We start from the raw sequence: 27912 nt of genomic DNA on the forward strand, positions 1-27912 counted from the left end.
AACCAGATAAGCAATATGATTTAAAAAGAGGGGTGTGATCGGAGATGTGTTAAAAATAAAAGAAAACATTGGACGATAAAAGTTATAAGCAAAAAGAGATGAATGAGGTTTTTAATTAATACATTTTATGTTTGAGTATATGTATGTACAAATTTGAACAAATTATACGGAACGGCACCATACAAATATTGTATAGTAATTGCACAATTGTAGTTAATAATATATTTACATTTCCATTAAAAGCTGACATAAAAATTGTAAACCTATGAAGTGTTCATACTTGTTTGGAATACTTTTAACATTCACTGTGAAACCCGTCCTCGATCTTGTGTCGAAACTGAGGAAACTGGGTGGCTAGATCACAGATTTCCTTTTAGATTTCTATATAAATATATTTGTAGCATTACATTAAAAGTAACCAAAGCATTATATTCGAAAATTTTTGGTGCTTATTGTTATTGTTAAAATATATTATTGCAGGGACATAATATTCGCGATAAAAAGTTAGTAAACTTTTGTAGATTACAGCGCCATCTTCATGCCATTACATTATGAAAGAAAACAAATAAATTCCACTGGCCGACAACACCTGGTGTGGAAGAAGAAACAGCTAAAAAGAAATTAGTCGAAAATATTAGAGAAGTTGAAAATTTTGTTTGTTGGAGAAAATAATTCGGAGAATGTATTTTCATGAAAACCAACGTATTGCTACCTTGAGTGTTGTATGCAGGCCGAAAATTTGTTAACATAGACACCCGAAAAAATATTCGTTAATATAATGTTATGGTTATTAAAATCCATTCCGCAAAGTGAACATTAGTTATTCGTGAACGTAGAAAGTGACCGAAGTGAAAAGATACGAGTAAACGAAAATTCATATAACTTATTTATTGACCTGTGAGGTATGTAGCTACCAAGGTAATGGTTAAATAAATTATGCTACTGAACTCAATAAACATACTTCACTGAATGCATATGCACATATGTACATATTTACAAATAAAAAACTTTGTGATATTCATAAAAGTTTTTAACACAAAGAGAAAACAATTCCAATTAAACAGCAATACAGCTAAAGTAGTCATAGCGGTATTAAGCTATGTATATAAATCACAACTAATAATCTAATTCGCTTATTTACCTCGAAATTATTACAATATTAACATATTGGTTTTGACCTTATTGTGAAATAAGTAACGTTCTAAAGTTGTATAAGTAATGTCAATCCAACCAGATTTGAGTTTCCCAGTGTATTACTTTGAGCTAGGTAAATCATAAGAACGCGATAAATTTACCGGTGTATCTTGATATATAAACCGCAACCAAGCTTATTAATTATTTAAAATTTTCTGCTTTATGAGGTTTTGAAAGTGCAGATCTAGCCCATAAATATGTATCTACCGCTCTTCAGCAGTCAATTTCTTGTTATTCAATTACAGTGAAAAAATATTGCCATTAAAGTGATAATCAGAAACCTTATTTTGTAATTCCCCTATAATTGTTATGCATTTATATTATTTAAAATATCCTTTACAAGGGTTCTTATAAGAAGTTGTTTTTGATCGAACAGTTTGTATGGCAGATAAGTACATAGAAATAAACCGATCTGAACAATTTCTTCGGAGATTGTATTGTTGCCTTGGAGAATCGGCAAATAAAAAAGTTTTTCATAATGACTTGATTATTATCGACAGTGGCGTAGCAACAACTTCGGGCGCCCGGGGCCAAGGATGTTCTGCCGCCCCCTTTATCTACCTACCTACAAGTTTCATGAGGTGGTTCGAACAAAAGTGAATTTTTACAAAATATCTTCGATATTAAGTATATAAAATTTAGGAACTAGAAGCCAGTTTCATGAGGTGGTTCGAACAAAAGTGAATTTTTACAAAATATCTTCGATATTAAGTATATAAAATTTAGGACCTAGAAGCCACGCAAATTCTGAAGTTTCAAAATTCTCACAATACGGTTTTTGAGGAAATTGATAGTAAATTTACAAGACATCTTATTAAAAGCCATAGAAAAAACCCATTTTCGCCCTATATCTTGTACACTTTTGACACAATTTGCAAAATAAATTTTGTAAAAAAATTTGTTGAAGTATTTTTCTGAATATTAAAAAACAGCGAAGATTGTTTTGCCGCCCCCAAGACGTTGCGCTCGGGGCGACGGCCCCCTTCGCCCTCCCCAGCTACGCCACTGATTATCGATCACTTTCTATGACAGTTGAAGAGCTGTTCAAGGCATGTACATATATTTCATTTTAATAATTTAAAAAAAAATGGCCAATCCATTTTCTATAATTCTTACACGTTTTGCTAAATACGTACATATATCAATACTGCTTCCCTTTTACACGTTTTATTACTTAATATCACCAGTGACACCAGCTTAAGTGACAAGCATATATAATATATTCCATTTTATTTGTTACTATTTACTCCAATTATAGTTTAATGTATTGGCTAATTAAATACTAGCGCGTTCGTGGAATATTATATTAATGCCCATAGGCGCCAATATGCAGTTATTACACAGAGCAAATAAATCAGCTGTTACTATCCGCAGATAAAAGTGAATAAATTAATTTTAAAATATATGCGCAAGTATAAGCGTGTGCCAAAAGGCGTGGATGAGCATTTTAGTTAAACTAAAACTGCCAAGAAAATATATGCACTTAAAAATATGTATGATGTTGTAAGGTTGTATTATTTTTTATCGTTGGCTTACAGACTCTAAACTACAAAAAAAAATTATGTATTTTCGATAATTAATGTAAATTTGGCTTAATCCTCTCATAAAATTCCCACAGATACATTTCTTATATACATATATGTATGTACATAATGTTGTATGTATGGATGTTGTCGTGCGTAAGCATTGTGTAAACATATACACACACTCTATCGAACAGGTCAAAAACCTTCAATGCAGCGAGTGTATTTTTATAAACGCATGATGGTTAGAGCAATGTTGATCTTTTTTGCTTTATAATGGCAATGCATATGCACTTCAGTTTGTGTTTCGCGCTTTGTTACTTGCTAAAAACAAACGCAATCGTCTACATTTCCGTGCTACATCTAAGCCAAAACAGTTGTGAGATTATAACATTATGTATGTATGTATGTTTGCACGTATCTAGATAAGTTTGTACGTCATGTTTACAACTATAAGTGCTATTTTTGGTACATGGGAGCGTCCCTGATGTAATACTTCATGCATGTATTAAGTGCGTACGGTGCGTGCAAAGTGGTCCAACAGCGCAAAAATGTAATCCATTAAGCAACATCTTTAATTTAATTATGTTCTAGTAGGGAAAGGAAAGCATATCATGAAAACGAAGAGTCACTTCAAATTAGCAATGCCTAGTTATCGAAAGGACAAGACATTGGCAGGTAGCCATATTTTGAGAGCCAACTGGCAGACTTTTATTTTATTAAGCCGAAAATCGTTGCTTTTACAAATGGCACACTGATCAGACATGAGATTAATGTTTTAGCAAAATTTAAAGTCTCAAAAGCTGCTCTCAACAACTTAACGGAGGAGGATCAAGAACCGTAGACATAGAACCTGTCATACAAACAGACTGTTCAACATTAAAATAATCGTCTTTTTATACCCTTATGTACCTGTGAAGGGATTTATGGCTTCGATGCAGCCGAAGTTAACGTTTGGTGTGGTCAAGACAACATTTTTGTGATATTCGTTCAACAAATCCGTCATAATTTCATTTTACTTCGAATAATTCTGGTAGGAGTTCATCAGTTCAGATAATTTCCTACAACATTAAAATTTTGAGGTATATAAATATCTATATGTATGTATGTACTTTGAAAACCTTTGTTCATTTAATTTTGCATATCAGATAAGTATTTAACCGACTTACCCGTTCAAACAATGACATTGAATAATACATAAATATTTTTGATGGAATAATGACATTTATGGCGAACAGGTGCAGCGTTGTCCTGTAAAAAAGCCAGAAAGTATTTAAATAATTATTTATCTGTGAACAATAAAATAATAATAAAGTATGAGCTTAAAGGCGACATTTTTAATTTTCTTAAAAAAATCGATTTAATTTCGCACAAGTTGCACAAGGCATTCTTTATGCTCATAAATATTCACTTAACCATAGAAATGTGCGTATGTATCTGCATTCATATACATATATGTATGTATGTACATATATCAATGTAGTATAAAAAATTTAATTTTTTTTTGCAATTTTTGTCTGCACATTTAAATGTTGTTAATGGGTTGTCTTAAAATTACTTAATATATACAGGGACACGGCTGTCACTCAACTTGTGTGGGAATGACCTCTTGTTTTGATTGTGCATTTTTTTGTTGTTTAAATTAATTTTATATTAAATAAAAAATTGCAGACACCTGTCAACGTCTCAACTTACGGAAAATTGCTACTAAACGGCTGCACCAATCGGTTTAAAATTTTTACGCGGCCTTCTTAGTGGGTTAATGACCGAAAGAATAAGATTTTTGATATTAATTTCTGCTTCAGAGTGGCTTATCTGAAGTGTAAATTTTTCACAAAAAAGACATTGTTTGGGAAGCTGCCATTTATGAAAAATCAAAATTTGTGTAGGCCTTCGATCATAAGCCGTATGCGTATGAGTTTTTTATGTTTGTTTATTCAAAGTATTTGGTCTCACGACAGTCTAAGTAACCGGAACGGACCCGGATTTTTTATCCGGTCAAGGACTGTCAACCCGGGAGAATTCTGCCGTTACAACAACAACATTGTCCATATTGATCTATTGTTATTATATTTTATTTTTTTTTTTAATAGATTTGAGATAAATTTAAGCTCTCTTTGGAAGCCCTCCTGGAATTCTGAGGATCAAGAGAACCAAAAAGGTTTCATCATAGATTATTAAAGTACATTAATTCTGTAAATGTGTATCATTTTTATTTGAATTATTATTAAATAAAATGCCAAAACAGAAAGATTCATGAAAAAATGCGTTTTTTTAGACTTGCAAATGTATAGAAGTCATTAAAGGTCCATTCCCACGACAGTCAGGTTTATGGAACCGGAATGGACCAGGCCTTTTAACCAGCCATGTACTATCACCCAACAGAAACTTTCTCTCTAAAGTATTTGAAGATTAACAAATGCTTTTGATTTACCAACAACAACGTTTAAATTTGGCATCTGTGGATATAAACTCGCAATATTTACCTTATTAATTTTGAAGGAATTTTTGTATGTTTTGAATATTAACATCCGGTTCATCAATTAATAATATATTATATCAATGATTGACAAACAGTTTAATGTCTTCCATTCATCAGGCATCTCTTCCGTTGCGACGTCATTATCTAATATCTACAGTGCAATGTAAAAGCGGCAAATTTTTATTTTTAAACCCATTCAAAAATACTAAAATAAATGGGCGAAGTGTTTGCAGGCATATGAAGAAACCTATTCCGATTGAAGACACCTGCTTTTCTATTTAGTTTCATTGCCCGAAGTGGACGTCGTATCAATTAAGTGGTAATTTTGCATAAAATGTTCATTCTGACCAATAGAATATGCTGCAATGCTTACTCATTAGACAACGAAAGCATCCATCTGTGTTGAAAATTCGAAAGAAAATTGCAATTTAAAAACACTGCACAGTGTTCTCGATGAGTGTACTTTGCTGGGTTACAGTGTGACAAAGTATAAATTGCTTTACCATACATTTGTAGCATATTATATTCTAGTATATTTATTTTTTTATTTCATTACACCGGTTAGTGGTTAGTTCACTAAATTTTTAATACTGAAAAATTGTGTTCAAATTCAAAAAATGCACAGTATTTTAAGATTCATTATTGCATGCCCAGTTTTTGCTGGCGAATACGGACATCAAGCGTCGTCATTTGCCAAACTCAGCCGCCCGAAACATAGACGTCTGCTGAAAATACTTTTTGACGATAATATGAAGTGATGGTTCAGCAAATCATCGAGCATTAGGAAAGAAAAACGCCATTCACACAAAAATATAAACATACGACATTAATTGAAAATTTTGCTGTCGGAAAAGAAGTTTAGTATAGGAAAAACTATTGGAGAGCGCAATTGCTCACGCTGTAAATCGAGCGCAATTATTTGTATATTTCTTGAGCAAAGTCTCGAACATTTGGTGCATGCATACATTTATAAATACTGTGCAAATACAGTTGTGTTCATAGAAATGTGTCTACAGGAAGCAAATTTGAGTTATCTGAATTTTGAGATTTTTGAGGTTATTTGTATAAAAATAGTTAATCATGTATTTGATACAATAATGAAACTTAAACTATGTTAAATATTAAGAAAAAAAGTTAACTTCGTGCAGATATCTGGTCAAATAAAAAAGTTCTCTATAGAAGAATCAAGATGATCAGTATGTTTGTAGGGCAACTATATGCTATAATGACCCGATCTGAACAATATGTTTGTAGATTGTAGCGTTATCTTGGCCAATAATTTATGTCGAATTTCGAAAAGATATCTCGTCAAATAAAAAAGGTTTCCATACGAGGATCTGATTTCCATCGGGCAGTTCTCATGAGGGTTATACAATATAGTGGTCCGATCTGAGCAATATGTTTGAAGATACTAGTCTTGCTTTGGGCCAGATTCTATGTCAATTTTCGTAAAGATATCTTGTCAAATAAAACAATTTTGCATACAAGGACTCCCTTTTCACCCGTCAGTTTGTATAAAAGCTATTTGATCCGATATCGACGGTTCCGAAAAATGAGAAGCTTCTTGGGAAGAAAAAAATGTGCAAAATTGAAGATTGATATTTCAAAAACTGAGGGATTAGTTCGCGCATAAGAGTATACAGTCAGACAGGCGGACAGGAATTTTTAGATTCAATGTTTTAATGAACCAAAAACAATAAGTTAAGGGTCAAGGCCCCTGGATCTATCTACGTGGACAGGAATCACATCACCGCCAAACGCTCCCAGCAAGCTCCTGGAATTGTTCAGAGTGCTGGACCTTTGTGACCATATGTGATATAGAAGAGGGCACTTTCTATGTAAATATTTTTGAAAAAAAACTGTATTTAATTTAAAAAGAAATTCAATATTCTCAAAAGTTGACTTATTTATGCGCACACAGCTGTCCATGTTCGCCATTTCTTTGTATAAAAATGAGCGAATGGAAAGTGGCGCAGTATCTCCCTCGAACAACTACGGATGAAATGGTTCGAAAATTTTTCAGATTAGAAAATTCAAAAATTCGGCACATTTCGGTTTCGAAGCTCGGTCCGTGCGAATGGCTTTGCGGCAACAAACGATTGGCGCCGTTTAAAATATGTGAAAGTGTGCGCGTGTGTGTGTGAATGCTTTTCTTTTGCTTTTGCGCAACAAAAACAACAACGCGACGCGGCGGCGCTACGGCAAAAAGGCGTAACAGTAGTGTGCACGTAATTTTATGTGCTAAACAAACATAAAAAAAATTAAAAAAATATATAAATAAATTTAATACAAAATATTAGTGCTACCACCTGCATAGAAAGTGCATGAAAAACGTTTCTGCGGATATTCAACAAAATATTGTGTGCGAGTTTTTAAAAGTGAGTTTGAGCAATAAATGCATGCAATCGAAGTACATAGCTGCAACTGCAGATGCGTCTCTTTCGTAATCACTGAAAATTTATATTGGCTTGCGAATTTATTTACGTTGAATTTTTTTGGTTAAAGATATTTTTTTGAACTCTCGAAAACACTTGTGGTTTTTTTATAATATTTGCATATATTATATTCATGCAAGCGCTAACCAATCGAAAAAGTAGCCTTTAATTAAATATAAAAAATTTTATTTCAAATATTCGTATGCGTGTGTGTGTGTGTGGTGCATGAAAATATTCATAAAATATCTGCTTTTAAAAATAGCATGAAAATGTGTGCTCCCGTTGGTGAAATTGTGTCGCCACAGCACGGCGGCGTTGAGCGGTGTCGTGAAATGATCATAAAAAATAAATAAAATAAAACATTTGGCTTTTAAGCCCCAGCGTATTCATGTTCTGCTGTGTGTGTGTGTGATTTATTTATGAGTTGCGAATTTTCGAAATTTTCTGCTTCGAAACTTATAAACGTCTTTTCTGATTATTTTTGAGTGGTACAGACTGTGGGACTGTGCTCTCTATTTGCTTTAAAGCAATGTTTTCTAACAAAAAAAAATGTGTTAGTACTTAGTTTAGAAATGAAATCAAAAAATTTCAATTTCGAAAATTTTGAAATCGCCTAAACAAAATTTGCTCATAAAAGTTGCCGGCCGCAAAGTACAAAGATATTTGTGTTCACACGCGCAACCCACTAACCGAATGATATATTTAAGTTTTAGTATTTATAATATGTACTATGTCATATGAAGGCTAGAAATATGGAAATGCACGAGTGTGACTGACCATGTTCGAGAGTTTTCAGATTGTTAGGGTCCGATTTTAACGCGGCCACCACTTGACAAAGCTTTCTATATGTATGCGGGTAAACATTTGTCAATATATGTATGTATGTGTATACATACAATATATAAAATTGGCAGCCTCATAATATTAACTAACGCTTCGAGCGCCCTTTCAACCACATTTCTTTCCCACGTGTCTTCCCTTGCAGCAACTATCATTAATATACATACGTTTATAATTTGTTTGTGGATTATAAAAGCTAAAATACATTTAGCGCCAGAAGCAGTTGTTCCGAAAGTTTCTTACATCGCGCTGCTGTTTTATTTTTAGCATTTAAATCAGCGTTTTTTTTGTTTTGCTTTTTTACTCTGCCAAATTTGCATTGATCATTGCATGCTTCGCTTTGGCGTGCTTGTAAAAATAACTTTCTTGGGCGTCATTATTTTTAGCAGCTTTTGTCTAAAAAAAAAAACATGCAAACATTTGCCCAAATGTTTATGCAGATGTCTTTCTTGAAACTCTATCGTTCAAATTCGCTTAAAAAATAAGGTTTTTTTTCGTCTGTACTTCAATAACAGTCAATAAGTTTTCGTCATATTTTGTATTATACTACTATGAGCAAAAAATAGTAAGACTTTGTTCATAATTTTAAAATCCTTAAGTTATTCTTCAAAATCTATGTCGTGCCCCTCGAAGTAAACCTCTCTTAGCGCCAATACACTTGTGCCAACGTTTTTTCCAATTCTCGAAACGGTTGTTTAAGTTAATTTCCGGTAAAGCGCAGCGATTCACGTTTAGTATCTTAAGTTGACTCAAAACTGTTTCCCCGGAGCGGTCGTTTGAGTTTGCGGGCAAGATATTAATTGAAAATTTGGCGATAAACTCACGAAGAATCAATGCAGTATGCGACGGAATATTTTTAAGGTGCAAAAACCAAAAGTTGTCGGTCCATAATTCCGGCCTTCTTTGACGAATAGCTTCACGCAAACGCCGCATAACCCTCAAATAGTATTCCTTGTACACAGTTTGGCCGGAAGGAATTCGGAATACATCACACGATCGATAATCATGGAAAACTATTAACATAACCTTGATTTTTGGCCTGCTTCGACGTTAATTTTTGGCTTCGGCTCACCTTTGCTATGATAGTCGGCCGATTGATAACCTGTTTCTGGTCTAGATCCAATTACGCTGGTCTGCGAACTCGCATGTACATGTACCAAGTTCCCTCAAGATATCTTAGTTTTTACTGAAGTTATCGCTTACACAGACGGACGGATGGAGTGAGGGATGGACAGACAGGCAGTCACTCCGATTTCAACTCGTATCTTCATCCTGATCATTTATATATATATAATCCTAGACTGGTTTTAGGTGATACAAACAACCATTAGGTGAACAAAACAAGATGTTGCAGAATATCTAAATACGCTGTCTTGGCGGCGAAGAACGAATCAAGGCAATTTTTGATACCCTATGCTGTTGTGAACCGTATTCCTATGAAAACCTGCTGCATCAACAAGAACAAATGGTTGGTGAGAAGGGGCAATGGCTATAAGGCGGGTGAGCCGAACTTCCCAGCGCCATTTAAAGGGAGTGCTGAGAGTTGCTTTGATGCAAAATTATTGCCTTGTAACTAGTCACGAATTCCGGGAATTTTTCGGCAATCATTCGCTTTAATTTGATGTGCTGGTCGGTAGCGTTCCTGATTAATGATTTCAGCCGGTTTTAGAAGCTGATAATAAAGGGTGATTTTTTAAGAGCTTGATAACTTTTTTAAAAAAAAAAACGCATAAAAACGCAAAATCTCATCGGTTCTTTATTTGAAACGTTAGATTGGTTCATGACATTTACTTTTTGAAGATAATTTCATTTAAATGTTGACCGCGGCTGCGTCTTAGGTGGTCCAAAATCGCATGATCTTGGTGGCCAACTTACGGGTCCATTTCTTGAGATGAATTGTTGTCCGAAGTTTTCCCTCAAAATGGCCATAGAATCGCGAGCTGTGTGGCATGCGTCCAACAGCATCTTTGAAAAAATACGGTCCAATGATTCCACCAGCGTACAAACCACACCAAACAGTGCATACAACACGCCCTTCTGATCCCATCAAATACGGAGCATTACAGAATATTAGGCTTTGTCGTTGATTTGGCAGGTCGGTCAGGTTTCACATATATTATACATATATGATATTTTGCATTTGAGGTTATCGTAATTGATCCATTACCAGTCACATTCCGAAGCATAAATGACTACTTTTTTGTAGTGTTCAAACAGCATTTCGGACTTGCAATATCGTCATTCAACGGGTCTTGGCTTTAATCCGTATGACAGCCCAATTTCCTTGGTTTTGAATGTATCCGCCTGCGTATAAATATTTAGAAGTGGCTGCATGGATGAGTACTAAAGATGCTGTGAGTTCTTCTTGAGTTTGGCAACAATCTTCATCTAGTAATACTTCCAGTACCTAACTTTCAAACCTTTTTGGCTGTCATGGGTGGTTCTTCGTCTTCCACGTCAAAATCAGCACTTTTAACCACTTTTACGTTCACCTAGACCATGTTCCATTCCCACGACAGTCGGGTCTACGTAACCGGAACGGACACGAAAACTCGTAACGTCAACTCATCCGGTGTTGTCATCGTTCATGCCTCTGCACTATATTGAAGGACGGGGATGATGAGTGACTTACAGAGTTTGGTTTTGGTTCGTCGAGAGAGGAGTTTACTTCTCAATTGCCTACTCACTCCCAAGTAGCGCCTATTGGCAAGAGTTATTCTGCGTTGAATTTCGAGGACGACTTTATTGTTGTTGTTAATGCTGGTTCCTAGATAGACGAAATTATCTACGACTTCGAAGCTATGAATGTCAACAATGACGTAGAAGCCAAGTCGCGAATGCAACGACTGTTTGGTTGCTGACAGGAGATATTTCGTCTTGCCCTTGTTCACTTCCAGACCCATTTGCTTCGCTTCTTTGCCCAATCTGGAGAAAGCAGAAGTAACGGCACGGTTGTTATGAGCAATCGGATCGATGAGAATAAATGCTCGCCTTTACCCATAATTTTCAAAACACATTATTAGTTAAAGCAGTAAACACATAATTTTACAATGACCACTTTTAATTAAGCACTATTTTTGGACCAAATTTGTTTTTTTTTTATATCATGACTCAGCTAATAATATCAAAAGTTTCACGTCTTTCAACAACTATTCACATACCTAAATACATACAAACTGGTGTACATATGTATGCAAATAAAAACAATATGACGATATACAACAACATTTTAGCAAAACTATTCCACTGCCCGCCCATCAGGTATAATAAAATACTTTTTCCGTTTCTAAAAATACAAACGCACACATGTGAGGACTCATTTGTTTATATTCGTCATTCAATTAGACAAAGTGGGCAGATTTCAAATTAATTTCAATATTCTTTTCCACAATTCAAATGATTTTTTAAGTTTTCGCGCGAACATTTGGAATTTTCTTGCAGAAATTGCTGAAATTATTAAAACTTAAAAATTATTATTCAATAAAGAAGAAGAAGAAAAATGTTATAAAACGAAATTTTTTTATGTAACTTTGTAAGGATCAGAAAATGCATAATAACTCAATATACCCAAAAATCAATATGTAAAAATATTAATTTAGCTTCAAGGCCACACCACAAGCGCAGACACCCTTTGGGCTATAAATTTGTCGCCGTTCCGCATTTCTGAATAGTGTTCGTATGTGGCGCAATTTAAGTTTTGGGTGTTGCATAGTTCGTCGGCGCCAGCGACCACCTACCATGACCACAGTCACCGTCACCGTCACCGTTACGTACCGCATATGCTATGGCTGGCGTACTTACGTAAATGAGTGTCTATGGGTAGATTATCGTCCTGGCCGGCCCGGCCCCCAAGCGGCATTGATTAGCCAGCTAACGGTAGCGGAGCATGCCACTTAGCACATCGTCAACACATTAATTCTTGCCACTGCAGTGCTCACTGAACAAATTACACGAGTATGTGTCTGTGTGTGTATGAGTGTGTGAGTATGTAAAGTCCCACTTGTAGCCTCTTATATTGCAACACTTTCGTATATATTTTCATATATACTTATATACACACTTACTCGCATATAAATTACATTTATATTTACATATAGATATTTGTATGTATGTATTCGCATTCAATGTTGCTAACCACTTGTCTAACAAAAACAGCAAAAAACAGCAAAAAAAAACTGAAAAACGCAAGTACACACCCACACGTCCTTCAAAAGTTGGCCTGCCACTCATTTATGTCCTCTTGCGGCTGTATACATTTAATTTACGCTGGTCATGTGACATTTTCAAACTTGTAAAAATCATTGCGCAAAGATTTATGTGCAACATTCGTTGTATGTGTGTTTGTAATTAAGACTTTTTGTGTGCTTTGTGCATGTGGCTCCCCAATCTAACAAGCAGAATAAGGTTAAATTCTTCATAAACTGCATATTGCTGGTGCTAGAATCTGTCATACGGACTATTAGTAGCATAATTTTCATGGTCGAAGATTCGAAAGTTTCCTTTTTAAACTTTATTAAAGTCGAGTTTACAATAGCACCCCAGCCGTTCTTCCTATTCGCTGTTTGGCACCCATTGGAGATTTCAAGTGTACTCCGATGCTTCGCCACCTGGTCTTTCCAACGGACAAAAACGACTTCGAAATTATGACTGTCAATAGTGACGTGGGAGCCAAGTAGCGAGTGAGATATTTCGCCTAGCCCTCGTTAACAACCAGACACATACGCTACTCTTCCTCATCCAGTTGGAGAAAACAGAACTAAACGACGCGGTTGTTGAGGTCATTGATATCAATATCATGGTACGCCAGCAGCTGTACACTCTAAAAGAAGATTGTTGTTTGAAAAAATCACACCATAGGGAGTATCCTTGTCTGAAACCAAGCATGGTATCGAACGGCTCGGAAAAGTCCTTCCCGATCCTGATGGAGCTTTTGGTGTTGCTCAACGTCAGCTAACACAGCCGTATTAGCTTTGCTGTGATACCAAGTTTAGACATAGCTGCATAGAAGCAGTTCTTTTTCATACTGTCGAAGACGGCTATGAAATCGACGAAGTGTGTGTCGATCTTCTTTTCACGGGTCTTTTCGTACATTTGGCGCATGGTAAAAATCTGGTCGATTGTAGATTTTCCAAGCCAGAAGCCACAATGAGGTCCAATCAGTTTGTTGACGGTGGACTTCAATCTTTCACACAGTACACTCGATAGAACCTTATATGAGGAGGCTTATCCCACGGTGACGCAGATTGTGGGGTTTTCCTGTTTGTGGATTGGGCAGAGTACACTTAAATTCCAATCGTCGGGCATTCTTTTGTCCGACCATATTCTACAAAAAAGCTGAGGCATGCTCTTAATCAGTTCTTCGTCACCGTATTTGAATAGCGGCCCCCTTTGCATTGCTATTCTTCAGACGGGTAATTGCTATTCGAACGTCTTCGTGGTCGTACAATGGAACGTCTGATCCATCGTCATCGATTGGTGAATCGGATTAACCATCTCCTGGTGGTATGCTTTCACTGCCATTTAGCAGGTTGAAGAAATGTTCCCTCAATAATTTCAGTACGCTGTGGATATTACGAGTAGTCATTAGATCCCATATGGTTGTTCTACAAACGTATGATCCGGTCTTGAAATCTTCTGTTAGTCGTCACATCTTTTCGTAGTATTACCCCTATCGGCATTATTGAACATTACCTCTGTCGGACAGCTTGTGAAGCTCTTCGTACTGGCGCATTTCGGCCTCTCTCTTTTTTATCTGCGAATGCGTTTCGCTTCCTTCTTCGGCTCTCGGTATCTATCCCATCCCGCACGCATTGTGGTCGAATGTAACGTTGCTACGTAGGCAGTCTGTTGTTTTTCCAGTGCTACACGGCACTCGTCATCAAACCAGCTGTTTTTTGGTTTTTAAAAAGGGAATTTGACGTCCAATCCGATCCGATTTGATCTTTTCATTGGGGTTGAGGTGTTTTTTTACCGTCCCAAACCGAGCTCTCAACTCTGGAAAGTGATTTTTTATCTTCTCACTTTAGCTCGCCTTCAAACTTATGTATTTTGTCTACCCAGAGGATACTTGGTCTAAGACCGGAAGTAGTAAGCTGCTTGAGCCATATGTAAAAGATTCGTTTCTGGCCACTCGCAAGTAAATAGCGCTCAGCGAACTTTCCTCACTTGCGTGAACATCTATACATGGCTCCATATACCGCGAGTACTTCCTAGTATTATGTAGCAGATATGACTAGGACTGGTAACAAAACAACTCATCATGATGCGTTGTCTGTCATTACTTTTGTGGCCTTTGCTCGACGTCGTTTTTGCAAAAAGTTCAGGTATTTGGTACGAGTCTAATTGCATTAAAACTCTTCATACCCAAAAAAAATAACGGAATTTTTTTGAATCGATCCATGAATGATGTTAAGATGCTCAGCAATCAGTAAATGATAAAATTGGAAATTTCTGTTCAGGGTTTAAAAAATATCTTTTTATGATCAATTTTTTGAACCAATTGTGGACAAAATTTATATACAACATTTCGTAATCTAATGTTTCCAACTTTTCCTCAAAATAGTTAAGCCTCATTTTGATTGATTTTTAAATCGTTGGAATCCAGTCAAAGTAAATTTCATCATTCTCATAGCCAAGGATGCCTCAATATAACGGTATTTTATATGATGATGTCATTCAATTTTATCACGCACAGCATTGAGACTTTGACTGTGTGACCTTCATCGAGAAAAAATGTTCAAAATACTATACAAAACTAATATATCACACATCTAAGCATCCTGAGTGTGCTTAGGATCAGATGGCGCCTTCAACACTAAACGCATCCAAGGTCAGAATTTTCTATGGTAACCTACGTAACAGTTGTAACTTGGTTGTGGCTTCTGTGGGCGGATTTTGAACTCAAATTGAAACTTTCATTCATAGATATATACATGACATACATATGTATGTTTTTGTACCAATTTTTCGAGTAATTTTTTAGAGGAAGTTACTTGTATTGACGCTAAAATGGAAAGCATTAAAAAAATAAATAAATTTTTCCGAAAACTTTTCCGTGATAAGTGAGAAGCACAAGTATGTAACATCCATAATTCACATTACGTATGGCGTATGCATTTTCTTTCTCGAAATCTCGGCTGTCTGCATGCCGGGAAATTTTCGTACAACGCCAAATGCGCTTGGAGCGTAAACAAAGGAATACTGCTGATGCCATTGGCATAAATCTGCATGTAAGAGCGTCTACATGAAGTTATTGATGGACTTATGATCAAAATATTATTATATATATGTATATGTACATATGTATATATGCAGATATAAGCATACATGTGAATATGTATGTGTCTGTAGGTAAATGTATATTAATAAGTATAATAAAATCGAGCTGAAAGCACTTTAAATCGAATACGAAAACATATAAAATAATATAACGTATAAAATATAATAAAATTTTGCAAAAAAACACAAAATGCAGTCTTTTACTTGCATATATGTACATACATATGTTTGTACTATGTACTAGTAAATTGGCGCAAATGGAGAATAATTCGAATTCGTTTAAATGCAGAAGGTCGCAAAACGTCTACAATTTGTTAAACGAAAAATACCAAAATGTATTATTCATCTTGTTGCAACAACAAGAGTGAGTTCTTGGAGGCATATACCTATGTATTATATGTTATGTACATATATATATATGTATGTAAAGGGTGATTTTTTAAGAGCTTGATAACTTTTTTTTAAAAAAAAAACGCATAAAATTTGCAAAATCTCATCGGTTCTTTATTTGAAACGTTAGATTGGTTCATGACATTTACTTTTGAAGATAATTTCATTTAAATGTTGACCGCGACTGCGTCTTAGGTGGTCCATTCGGAAAGTCCAATTTTGGGCAACTTTTTCGAGCATTTTCGGCCGGAATAGCCCGAATTTCTTCGGAAATGTTGTCTTCCAAAGCTGGAATAGTTGCTGGCTTATTTCTGTAGACTTTAGACTTGACGTAGCCCCACAAAAAATAGTCTAAAGGCGTTAAATCGCATGATCTTGGTGGCCAACTTACGGGTCCATTTCTTGAGATGAATTGTTGTCCGAAGTTTTCCCTCAAAATGGCCATAGAATCGCGAGCTGTGTGGCATGTAGCGCCATCTTGTTGAAACCACATGTCAACCAAGTTCAGTTCTTCCATTTTTGGCAACAAAAAAGTTTGTTAGCATCGAACGATAGCGATCGCCATTCACCGTAACGTTGCGTCCAACAGCATCTTTGAAAAAATACGGTCCAATGATTCCACCAGCGTACAAACCACACCAAACAGTGCATTTTTCGGGATGCATGGGCAGTTCTTGAACGGCTTCTGGTTGCTTTTCACCCCAAATGCGGCAATTTTGCTTATTTACGTAGCCATTCAACCAGAAATGAGCCTCATCGCTGAACAAAATTTGTCGATAAAAAAGCGGATTACGGAACACTGATTTTGGTAATAAAATTCAATGATTTGCAAGCGTTGCTCGTTAGTAAGTCTATTCATGATGAAATGTCAAAGCATACTGAGCATCTTTCTCTTTGACACCATGTCTGAAATCCCACGTGATCTGTCAAATACCAAAATGTATTATTCATCTTGTTGCAACAACAAGAGTGAGTTCTTGGAGGCATATACATATGTATTATATGTTATGTACATATATATGTATGAGTCAGTAAAGCAAAAAAGCGAAAAGTCAAAGATGAAAGTGTGAAGAAATGCCTACGCAAGTTGTAGTTACAACTGTTATATATGTTTATATGTACATACATACATACAAACGTATATAGCAATCACAACGTGCACCCGGCACTTGAGTCGCTCAGCAAATGTACCCCATATGTATGTATGTATGTATGTATATCCATACAAAAATATATCTTTGGTTGTATGTGTGTGTGCTTGTTTGTTTGTACACGTGAGTGCAGCCTTCGAAAAAAGTCAGCAGCAAGACGTAAGAACAGCTAATGGAAAGCAAATCATTACAACTTACATTTGTATTAAGGATTGCTGACGAAATTCTTAAAAAAATAAATAAAATAAAAACATATCCATATGTATGTATGTATATGTGTGGCATCAAAAGTATATTCATAAACATACATACAAATATATTCACCTATTTAGTTTCGATTGTTACATAGATACGAGTGAGGTCGTTTGTCGCCACGTGAGGTGTTTCGCCTTTGTAGTATTGCGGTAATTTCTTCATTTGCCATGCTCGCTTCTATTTGGTTCGTTGCCGAAATTTTCCTCATTTGGCTTATGGCCAAAAATTTTACCTCGACCTACAGCGGGTGCGACGCGATTCGATATCGCGATTTTATTTCCTGTTTTTTTTTTTTTTTGTTTTGCGGCTAATTTCTTTGCCTTTCTCGCAGTAATTCGGCGGTGTGCTTTTACCGTTGACTGCCAGTTTGCACGCACTAGGTGTGTTTTTGTTGTATTTGTTTTAAGTTTTTTGTTTTAATTTTTTTTTACTCAATTTTTTTTTTTTTGCTTAATTTTTTTTCCACCAGTTTTATTTTTTTCCTCAATTTTTTATTTTATTTTTTATTTTAGTTTACTTTATTTTATTTTTATTTTCAATTTATATTTTTTCCCCCCATTTTCTTTTAATTTTCCTTATTTTCTTTTATGTTTTGTTTTTGCTTTTGTTTTCTTCAACCACATTTGTTCGAAGTCATGCTGTTGCCATTATTCGGCCACTCGTTGTAGCAACTGTTGCTGCCACACTTCTTTGCTTTACATTGCCTTTGTAATTATCCGCCCACTTTTGCGCGTTCGTACTTCAACGAATTTCAATGAATTTGCAAAAACATGCAAAAGTCGGATGCGTTTCAGCGATTTACATATTTATATACATATGTATGTATATACATAAATACATATAAAGTACGCGGAAAATATATTTTTGAGTTTATACATACATACATATGTACATATGAGAAACATTGTGTCAGAAGAAAATCTCATTGTACTTCAACATTTGCATTTCATGATCCACCAATAGCGGAGTAAACAACAGCGTGTCGTTTCTTCTTTTCGCAACCGTGACGCCAATTGGAAATTCCAAGCGAAGTCAGGTCCTTCTCCACCTGGGGCCCTATTCTGTAACTCGATTCGGCTCGCGTCGTATATCTCATATCAACATGGCCAACGCGCAAAAGACCATACATTTTCCGCAGAACATTTCTTTCGAAAACTCCTAACGTGAACTCATCAGGATTTTACATCTCAATTGCCTACTTACTCCAAAGTAGCATCTTTTGGCAAGAGTTATTCTGCGTTGGATTTCAGGCTGACATTGTTGTTGCTGTTTAAGCTGGTTCCAAGATAGACGAAATTATCTACAATTTCGAAGTAATGACGGTCAACAGTGACGTGAGAGCTAAGTGCGACGACTGTTTATTTGAAGACAGGAGATATTTCGTCTTGCCCTCATTCACTGCCAGACCCATTTGCTTTGCTTCCTTATCCAGTCTGGAGAAAGCAGAACTAACGGTGCGAGTGATAAGGCCAATGATATCAATAACATCGGCATACGCTAGGAGCTGTACGCTCTTATAGAAGACTGCAGGGGAGGGAATCTCCTAGTATGAAACCTCGTTTGGTATCGAACGGCTCGTAGAGGCACTTTCCGATCCTGACGGAGCTTTCGGTATTGCTCAACGTCAGTTTACATAGCTGTATTAGTTTTGCAGGGATACCAAATTCATACATCGCGGCATAAAGGTAGCTCCTTTTCGTGCTGTCAAAAGCAGCTTTGAAATCGACGAAGAGGTGGTGTATGTCGACTCTCTTTTCGCCGGTTTTTTCCAAGATTTGGCGCATGGTGAATATCTGGTCGGTTGTTGATTTTCCAGGCCTAAAGCCTCACTGCGTTCCAATCAGTTGGTTAACGGTGGACTTTAATCAAAATACGGTCGATAGAACCTTATATGCGATATTGAGGAGACTTATCCCACGGAGGCTAAGATCTTTTCCCAAAATTTGTCACAACGACGTTACAGAGAGGCCCAAAGCTTGAGAACGACGTGTGAGAGACTGACTTGAGTCTTCCTCAATTGATGCTCTAGCGGCATCAATGTTCTCGGCTTGCGGTACGGGCACTTCTTTGTCTCACTGGCACGGGAACATTTTGTACTGTGCTTGTGGAATCAAATCTCCCGCATTTGTTGATCTGACAGGACGATTATGACGGTCATAAATTTCATGTAGCGCTCTTAAAGTTGAGACCACTGACTCCGAATTTCGGTAGTAAATTTTAATAATTTCAACTCGTTGTTGGATCGTATATCTTTCCATGATGAAATGGCAAACCTTGCTGAAGAGAAATGTCAAAAGAGCGGGAAATAATGTCGATTGCTGTCCCTACTGGTCTACTTTTGTAGCGTCCCTATTGAAATACCCAATGGTTGGAAGCGAGATATGAATTTTTCTATCTGATAATAAGAAAAAAAAATAGAAACCTAGCAAAAGTTAGGAGAACTTCCCTTAGAAGGAGAGCCTTTCTTAGCGGTGTCATCAACCAATTTGTTTTAAAGTACGATGGCAAGAAATCATATTCTACAAGAGTATAGAATTAGTGCTAAGCTGCCAATATCTATATTCTCCAATAAAAAAATTTCATTTGTCTTTATTTTTTGCAGATTTCAGCGATTGCAGCGACATGGTCCAATTGGATCAAGAGCAGAGCACACAATGTGTAGTGCATGATCTTACACCCGGCTCGGAGCAAAAGAAAATAAATATTGTTGTGCGTTCACAGTACACAATCGAAAAGGTGTTTCGTAATATAAGTACACAGTATCCTTACGAGGCGTATGATTTGTTACTACAGCCCAATGAAACAGAGAGTCCACTGGTAAGATTATAATTTTAGGTTATGTTTATCTGAAATTAATATTTACCCTCCATTGCAGCTACATTTGAATGCTCGTAAGAACGAGCTGCTTTTCGCTGCGCCCGGTTTTTCGGCGCAAGAGAAAAATGTACTTGTATTGCTGCCACCAGACGTCTGGGATGGTGATGTGCAGAAACGCTTCGATTTCACTAAACCATTGAGTAAAAAGAAATGCATTTCAAAGACCAACGGGTCCACAGGAACGACGTCGCCGAAAAAGAGCACAGTTAAAACAACAAAAACAAGTAAAGCATCAAACGCAGACAAAGCTGCCAACGCAGAGAAAGCTTCAAGCACAGAAAAAGCTTCCAACGCAGTTAAAGATTCTAACGCAGTTAAAGCCTCAAGCACAGCAGAAGCTTCAAGCACAGCCGAAGATTTAAGCACAGACAAAGCTTCAAACGCAGTTAAAGATTCAAACGGAGTTAAAGTTTCAAGTACAGCCGAAGCTTCAAGTGCAGCCGAAGCTTCAAGTACAGCCGAAGCTTCAGGCACAGACGAGGCTGCAATCGTAGTAAAAGCTTCAAGCGAAGCCAAAGCATCAAGTGTGGAAGCTTCAAGCACAGACGTGGCTTCAAGCATAGACAAAGCTTCCAACGCAGTTAAAGATTCAAACGGAGTTAAAGTTTCAAGTACAGCCGAAGCTTTAAGCACAGACGAAGCTGCAATCGCAGTAAAAGCTTCCAAATCAGTGAAAGTTTCAAACAAAGCCAAAGCTTCAAGCACAGACGAAGCTGCAAGCGCAGTAAAAGCTTCCAAAGCAGTGAAAGCTTCAAGCAAAGTCAAAGCTTCAAACAAAGTTAAAGCTTCTGCCGTCGATGCACTTAGTATTGAAGTTAACACACCTCCACCTGTAACAAACGGTATTGATGCCACTAGCAGCACCGATAGCAACAGCACAACCAACGGTACAATGAATGGACACAGCGAAGTTGTTAACAACGAACATAGCGGTAACAACAACAACAGCAACGTAAATATTGACATTATGTCTGACGACAACAACAAACACAACGAGAATTTATTGAAAAATAATGTGATGAGCGATGTGGTTGGTAGTGACGACGTTTCGTCCACCGTTGCCGAAGAGTCATTGCCACTGTATACATTGAAATTGAGTCCACTCTCCGATACAGAATTTTTATCCGATGATGATTTGGCATTGGGCGCTTCGGCTAGTCCCACCGAGACGGAACCTTTCGGTGGTGACGGCTTGTTGAAATTACGCAACACCTCACCACGTAGTCCCAAATATGGACCACTAACCGAAGGTGAAATGTATCAACAGATGACACTTGACCGCGATTTCACGCGTTTAGGCAAGAAACTGCAACCCATATCCACTTCGGCTGTAACCAATACCACAGCTGCAACAAGCGGCAGCACAATGTCGACAATGAGTAGCGGTGGCGGCGGCGCAGGCGGCGCCAACGGCTATGTGGGTTTGGTAAATCAAGCTATGACTTGCTATTTGAACAGTTTGCTGCAGGCACTCTTCATGACGCCGGAATTTCGCAATGCACTTTATCGCTGGGAGTTCGATAATGACAGCGAAGCCAAAAATATACCCTATCAATTGCAGAAACTCTTCCTCAATTTGCAGACATCAAAGAAATCCGCCGTAGAGACGACAGACTTGACGCGTAGCTTTGGTTGGGACTCAACCGAGGCGTGGCAACAGCATGACATACAGGAATTGTGTCGTGTTATGTTCGATGCGTTGGAGCATAAATTCAAGAATACCAAACAAATGAATTTGATCGCCAGTTTGTATGAAGGCAAAATGCTTGATTATGTCAAATGTTTGGAGTGCAATACGGAGAAGACACGCGCCGACACCTTTCTCGATATACCGCTGCCAGTGCGCCCATTCGGCAGTACCGTTGCCTATGGCAGCATCGAGGAGGCCTTACGTGCTTTTGTACAACCCGAAACACTGGACGGGAATAATCAATATTTTTGCGAGAAATGCAACAAGAAATGTGACGCACACAAAGGTTTGAAGTTTAAGAACTTTCCTTACATATTGACGCTGCATCTGAAACGCTTTGATTTTGACTATCAGACCATGCATCGCATCAAATTGAATGACAAGTAAGTGATTTAAGACATGAGTGTAATAAGTAGACACCTTTCTTATATATTTACATTCTATTTTCAGAGTCACTTTCCCGCAAATGTTGAACTTGAATAGCTTCATTAATCCGGCCGATCTGGAGAGTCCTGTTCCTAGCACTTCCACAAACGCCGCCAGCACTAGCAACACCGCAGGCAATATCGCAACCAATAGTTTCATACCGAACAGCGCAACTTCGACCAACGATGATTGCAGCACGACCGACAGCGGCTCGGCTATGGAGGAAGATTTATGCTGCAGCGGCACGGCCACCACTGCCAGCTCTAGTCAGCATGAAAATGATATGAATGACGATGATGAGGGCATCGATATGAGCACCAGCACTGATCATCGTATAAATAGTAGCAATGCTAGTGTTGAACAACGTATCAAACATGACAATGGCCCCTATTTATATGAGCTATTCGCTATAATGATACATTCGGGCAGCGCTTCGGGCGGTCATTACTACGCGTACATTAAGGAATTCGATAACAATGGGTGGTACTGTTTCAATGATCAATCTGTTTCGCCGGTGAGTGCGCTCGAATATATGTATTTCTAAATGTAAATAAGGGAGAAAGCGTTACTTTCGGTTAACTTAGGAAACGCCAGAAACGCTTATGTTGACTTTAAGACTTTTACTCGTCATTCCCTTAAGTTTTCAGGTACTTTGTCGAAGTTTTAACGGAAATATTTTTTAATAAAGCTGTCAGCTGTCGAAAAGTGTTTTCATATATAGAATAGAGTTGCCACGTATTAATAGGAAAAGTGAACTAAATATTAAGAACTGCGTGTCAGAGAAAGTTTTTCGAAACGCTCTCGAAAATGCAGGATTGGAGCTGATTTTGATCGTTCAGTTTGTATGGCAGCTATATGCTATAGTGGTCCAATATCGACGATTTCGACAAATATGTAGTTTCTTGATAAGAAAAAGAGGTGTGCAAAGTTTCGGATCGATATCACAAAATCTAAGGGATTAGTTGGCGTATATACGGACAGACGAATATGGCTAAATTGACTCAGCTGTTCTCACAGATCGCTTATATAAGTATATACTATGTGGGGTATAGTGTAGGGTATAAATATAGAAATTAAGAATTTTTGCTGTGCTTAGCATCTTCTTAATTGTTTGCTAATACATAAATACATAACCCCATTTTTATAGATTACTGAGGAGGATATTGAGAAGTCATTTGGTGGCGGTTCCAGTCGCGCCTACTACTCCAGTGTTTACAGCTCAAGCACCAATGCATATATGCTGATGTACCGTCAAATAGATGCACAACGCAATGAACACGCGACCAAAAGCAACGAATTCCCCGAACATATCAATCAGCTCTTGCCGAAATTGCATCAGGAAGAGGAGACACGTGTACCGCGCAGCTCCGGACGTCACGGTGTTGTCGTCTCCGACTTGTCCGTACAAGAGCTGATCAAACCGCGAGTCAGTTTCTACAATCCAGAATTGAAAAAGATAAAATCCGCACGCGCCTATGTCAGTAGTTTTCATATAAAATCCGTGCTGGAGTCCGCCTATCAGATGTTGAATGTGGAGAAATTCGCACCGCTATCACGTTGTCGTCTAGTTGTTTACAATGACATGGGTGAACAGATTTGTCAATCGTTGGAGCACATCAGCGATCCAACGCTCAGCGAATTGCGTCAACAAACCGACGGACCATTGGAATTTTTGCTAGAAACCAGAGAAGAAGGCCAAGAATTTGAGATTTACAAACCGGGTGGCGTCACATGGAACGTGTACATAGTTAATGTGGCGAAAATGCAATTGGACGGACCACATCTGGTATATGCGCCGTCAAGGGAAGCGAACGCCGCTTTGTTACATTCGATTGCCGTACGCCTTAACCTAAATGAGAACCAATTGCTATTGGCCACAGTGAAGACTGATGCATTTGTTGCGCTGGACACAGCGTCATCAGAGAACGACACAGCCGAGGGCATGCAACGGCAGGTCATAACGCAGGAAGATCTGCAAGAGATCGCGCAAGAGCAGTTTAGAGGTTTAACATATATTTACCTAAATGTACCGAATACGGATGCGAGTACGTTGGAAATATTGGATATACCCGCGCTGGAAACGCCCACAATTGAGGTAAAGTAATTTCAGCATTTTATAATAAAAACTTTAAGATAAATTACTATCTCTTTCAACTCTCGCAAACCAAAAGGTCAGCGCAGACGTTGTCGACGCCGTGCAAATGAATGCAAATGTCCTGCATACACTAAGTCCATCCAACAGTGATAGCACATCAAATCTTTCACAAAAGAGCTGTGCGCGCGAATCACCATTATTACCTGGCGTCGCCGCCGGCGCCGCTGGGCAGGAATCCCATTCGGAAGATAGCAGTTTAAGTGATGGCGATCGCACGTTGGTCGAATCATTGCACAATCGTTACGGTGGCGATAGTCAAATCTCGTCGACCAGTCATTCGCCTTATCTCTCCAGCCCCGAAGATGATGCGTACAATAAAGCGAACTCGTTGAAACGCATACACGATCTCTTCCAAATGGCACCCGACCATACAATGGAAACTGCCTCGTTGTCACGCAGTAATACGCCACAATTCTTCTATGCGGAGAAAATCAATGCCGTGGATCTCATGACAATTTCGCCCCGAATTCACAGTAGCAGTACCAACGATCCGAACGAGGAGTTGGCGCGCAAGCCAACACATTCATATAAAATCATTGTGGATCCACGCATGAAAATGTCAACATTCACGCGACATGTTGAATCGCTAATCGGTGTACCATCCAACTATTTTAAGTTACAGCACAAATACGAAGTCATTGACCTGATGTCGACAGTGCTCTTCGTGTGTATGGGTGAAACGTTGAGCGTTGAGCTGGGGAAAGTGCTGCAGCCGGACGAAGACAAGGCGAAGATCTCATTTATGCGGCTGTCAGAGTTGGACAACGATACTGGCAAATTGCCCTGCATATGTGAATGGGTGTGCAAGGCCAGCATGACGGTCGCCGAGGCAAAGAAAGAGCTGATAGCGAAACTGCATCGCATTGACGCCAAATATAAAACGCTTAATCTAAACAACTGTCGTTTGTGGTTGAAGGGTGGCCGCAATCCCATTGAAATTATGAGCGATGATGAAACGTTGGGTACAGATTTGCGCTCAATGGCGGGCGCGGAGGTATGCAAAGCTACTTAAAAGATACAAAAAATGTTTAATTACTAATTTGTGTGTGTTCCACGAACAGTTCCTAGTGCAAGAGTGTGAAGCTGGTGTTAGTCCTCAGGTGCCCGCAGATAGTCTAACGATTTTCGTGCGGCGTTGGCATGCGGACAAATTGCAATTGGATAAATTCCAGGAAGTTACACTAGAAAGTGAGTGTTGCAATGATGTGTAAAGAGTTTGAGTGCTAAATTATTTTAAATTTGTTGTTATTGCAGAGGAAAGTGAAATTAGAGCAGAGTTGGCGAAAATTACCGACATACCGCAAGAGCATATAGCCTATAGTAAGGTAAATAACATCGTTTTCATAGCTATATTTTAAATTACATTTTGTCAACTTTGTCTAAGCGAATTTATATTTTTTATTCTCTAGATAAACGGTTCTTTTCCGTGCACAAACATTTCTCTTTTAAGTATCAACAGCACGCTTAGTTGGTTCTCAATACCGGCCACATTAAATAAATATCCATTAACGTCAACAGTCAGCGGAAATGTCTACTTTTACAAGTAAGTTTTGCTTTTACTAAATATTCTTACTGTGTGCGCCTAAATGTAGGCAATATTTTTAATTAAAAGTCACTAAGATGTTACTTAAATGATTTTTTTACAAAGCTGTATGTTATTGTTGCTACAAACTAACACGAAATATAATTAAAACAAAAAAAGTTAACTTCGGTAGCACCGAAGCCATAACAACCTTCACAAATAGCAGTTTTCCATTAAAAATTTGATTTGCAGCGGTCAATGTGTATGGCAGCTATATGCTATAGTTGTCCGATCTGAACAATTCGTTCGCAGAATGTAGCGTTGTCTTGTACAATAACCCTTGTCAAATTTCGTAAAGATAGCGCGTCAAATAAAAAAGTTTTTCATACAAGAGCTCCATTTTAATAGTTCAGTTTGTATGGTAGCTATATGTTGCAGTGGTCCGATAACGGTGGTTCCGACAAATGATAAACTTATTGGGAAGAAAAGCATGTGTGCAAAATTTCAGAGCGATAACTCAAAAACTGAGAGAGAAATTCAAGGCATATCAACTCAGCGCGTCACGCTGATCATTTATCATATCATATATGTATTTGTTATATCTAATGAGGTCTCCAACATTGTTGGTCCCTGTTAATTTATTTAAAAAAATTATTTGTATTCCACTAAACTAAACTATACCCTCTACGCCCCTACAGAGATGTCACCAAAGCACCCAAAGAGCCCACAACCGAGGAGCGTCGTGAACTGAGCACCCGTGAAAAGTTACGCCTCGATCGTTTGGGCTGCATGTCCACGTCGCTTTACTCACCGCGTCGTGAGCGTGCGCTTAAGATCTACCTTGATTCGCCACAATCGAATAATAACAGTAGTACGACGTTGGCGTCATCATCATCCAGCATATCGACTGTAAAAGCGGCGGAAGATTAACAGAGTGGCGAAGTAAAATACCAATTATAAGAAAAAACGACAACAACAACAATTCATGCGGAGCAGTAACTCCAGTTTGTGATGATTCAGTGACAAGGCAGTTGAACGAGTATGTCGAGAGAGCGTCTGGGAAAATGTAGTATGTTGACTGATGTAAAAACAAAAACAAAATAAAAACTAATTGGCGACACATGTATGACCGACAACCACATTGTTGGCGCTTAAGAAAAAGTGATAATGCAAATTTTCTTTTCGAATCCTTTTCTGCAGTTAAAAAACAAAAAAAATGTTTCTTCATTATTTTCATCAAACAGAAATAAAAATATTTAAAAAATAAGAAAAAAAAAATGAAATAATACATATAATAAAGAATCTTAAAACAAGCTTCATGCACTATTAAATAAGATTTTCTGGTTTGTTTTTTATGGATTTTTGGATGCGGTTTTTTGTGAATTTTTTTAAAGAGACATATTATTTAATAAAAAAAAATAAAAATAATTACATTTTCAAATTCAGTAAGAGGTCATTCAATTTGTAAAATTTTTCAATCTCGTATCTAGAAGAACCTCCAGAAAAAGATGTCTGGCGGTAAGAAATATTCATTTGATTAGCCTAAGCTCAATAAATAAATACAGATAAGATCGAAGACCCTAAGTAAAACAACGATAAATTGACGGATTCTCGATCGTTTTTTGTGGAAAAATTTACTCTTCAGATTGGCTTAAAAATCGAATTATTTACAAAATCGTATTCCTTCGATCATA

At 37.5% G+C, this 27912-nt stretch overlaps 1 protein-coding gene across 4 annotated transcripts; it reads left to right on the plus strand.

Moving 5' to 3' along the window:
• Nucleotides 1–604: 604 nt before the first annotated feature.
• LOC105233522 (ubiquitin carboxyl-terminal hydrolase 47) lies at nt 605–27554 on the plus strand. 4 transcript variants are annotated; one of them, XM_049457996.1, is made up of 11 exons: nt 7232–7577; nt 20151–20365; nt 20424–20859; nt 20896–22498; nt 22566–23055; nt 23689–24636; nt 24713–25690; nt 25758–25884; nt 25951–26021; nt 26106–26239; nt 26917–27554. In XM_049457996.1, the coding sequence occupies exons 2-11, from the start codon at nt 20171–20173 to the stop codon at nt 27146–27148; spliced, it is 5214 nt and encodes a 1737-aa protein (XP_049313953.1). In that variant the 5' UTR covers nt 7232–7577; nt 20151–20170; the 3' UTR covers nt 27149–27554. The 4 variants fall into 4 exon arrangements, with proteins under 4 accessions (XP_049313952.1, XP_049313951.1, XP_049313953.1 ...); XM_049457995.1 differs by lacking the exon at nt 7232–7577 and adding an exon at nt 605–902 and having other exon boundaries at nt 20424–22498; XM_049457994.1 differs by lacking the exon at nt 7232–7577 and adding an exon at nt 620–918 and having other exon boundaries at nt 20424–22498.
• Nucleotides 27555–27912: the final 358 nt, after the last annotated feature.

This window comes from Bactrocera dorsalis, chromosome 5, assembly GCF_023373825.1.
Source record: "Bactrocera dorsalis isolate Fly_Bdor chromosome 5, ASM2337382v1, whole genome shotgun sequence".
NCBI classification, from domain to species: domain Eukaryota; kingdom Metazoa; phylum Arthropoda; class Insecta; order Diptera; family Tephritidae; genus Bactrocera; species Bactrocera dorsalis.

What these genes read in the sequence shown, in the direction of transcription:
- LOC105233522 (XM_049457995.1), top strand. Translation starts at nt 20,171, where the DNA reads ATGGTCCAATTGGATCAAGAGCAGAGCACACAATGTGTAGTGCATGAT. An exon ending in ATGAAACAGAGAGTCCACTG is followed by an intron (nt 20,366 to 20,423) that starts GTAAGATTATAA and finishes CCTCCATTGCAG; the next exon opens with CTACATTTGAATGCTCGTAA. An exon ending in CGCATCAAATTGAATGACAA is followed by an intron (nt 22,499 to 22,565) that starts GTAAGTGATTTA and finishes TTCTATTTTCAG; the next exon opens with AGTCACTTTCCCGCAAATGT.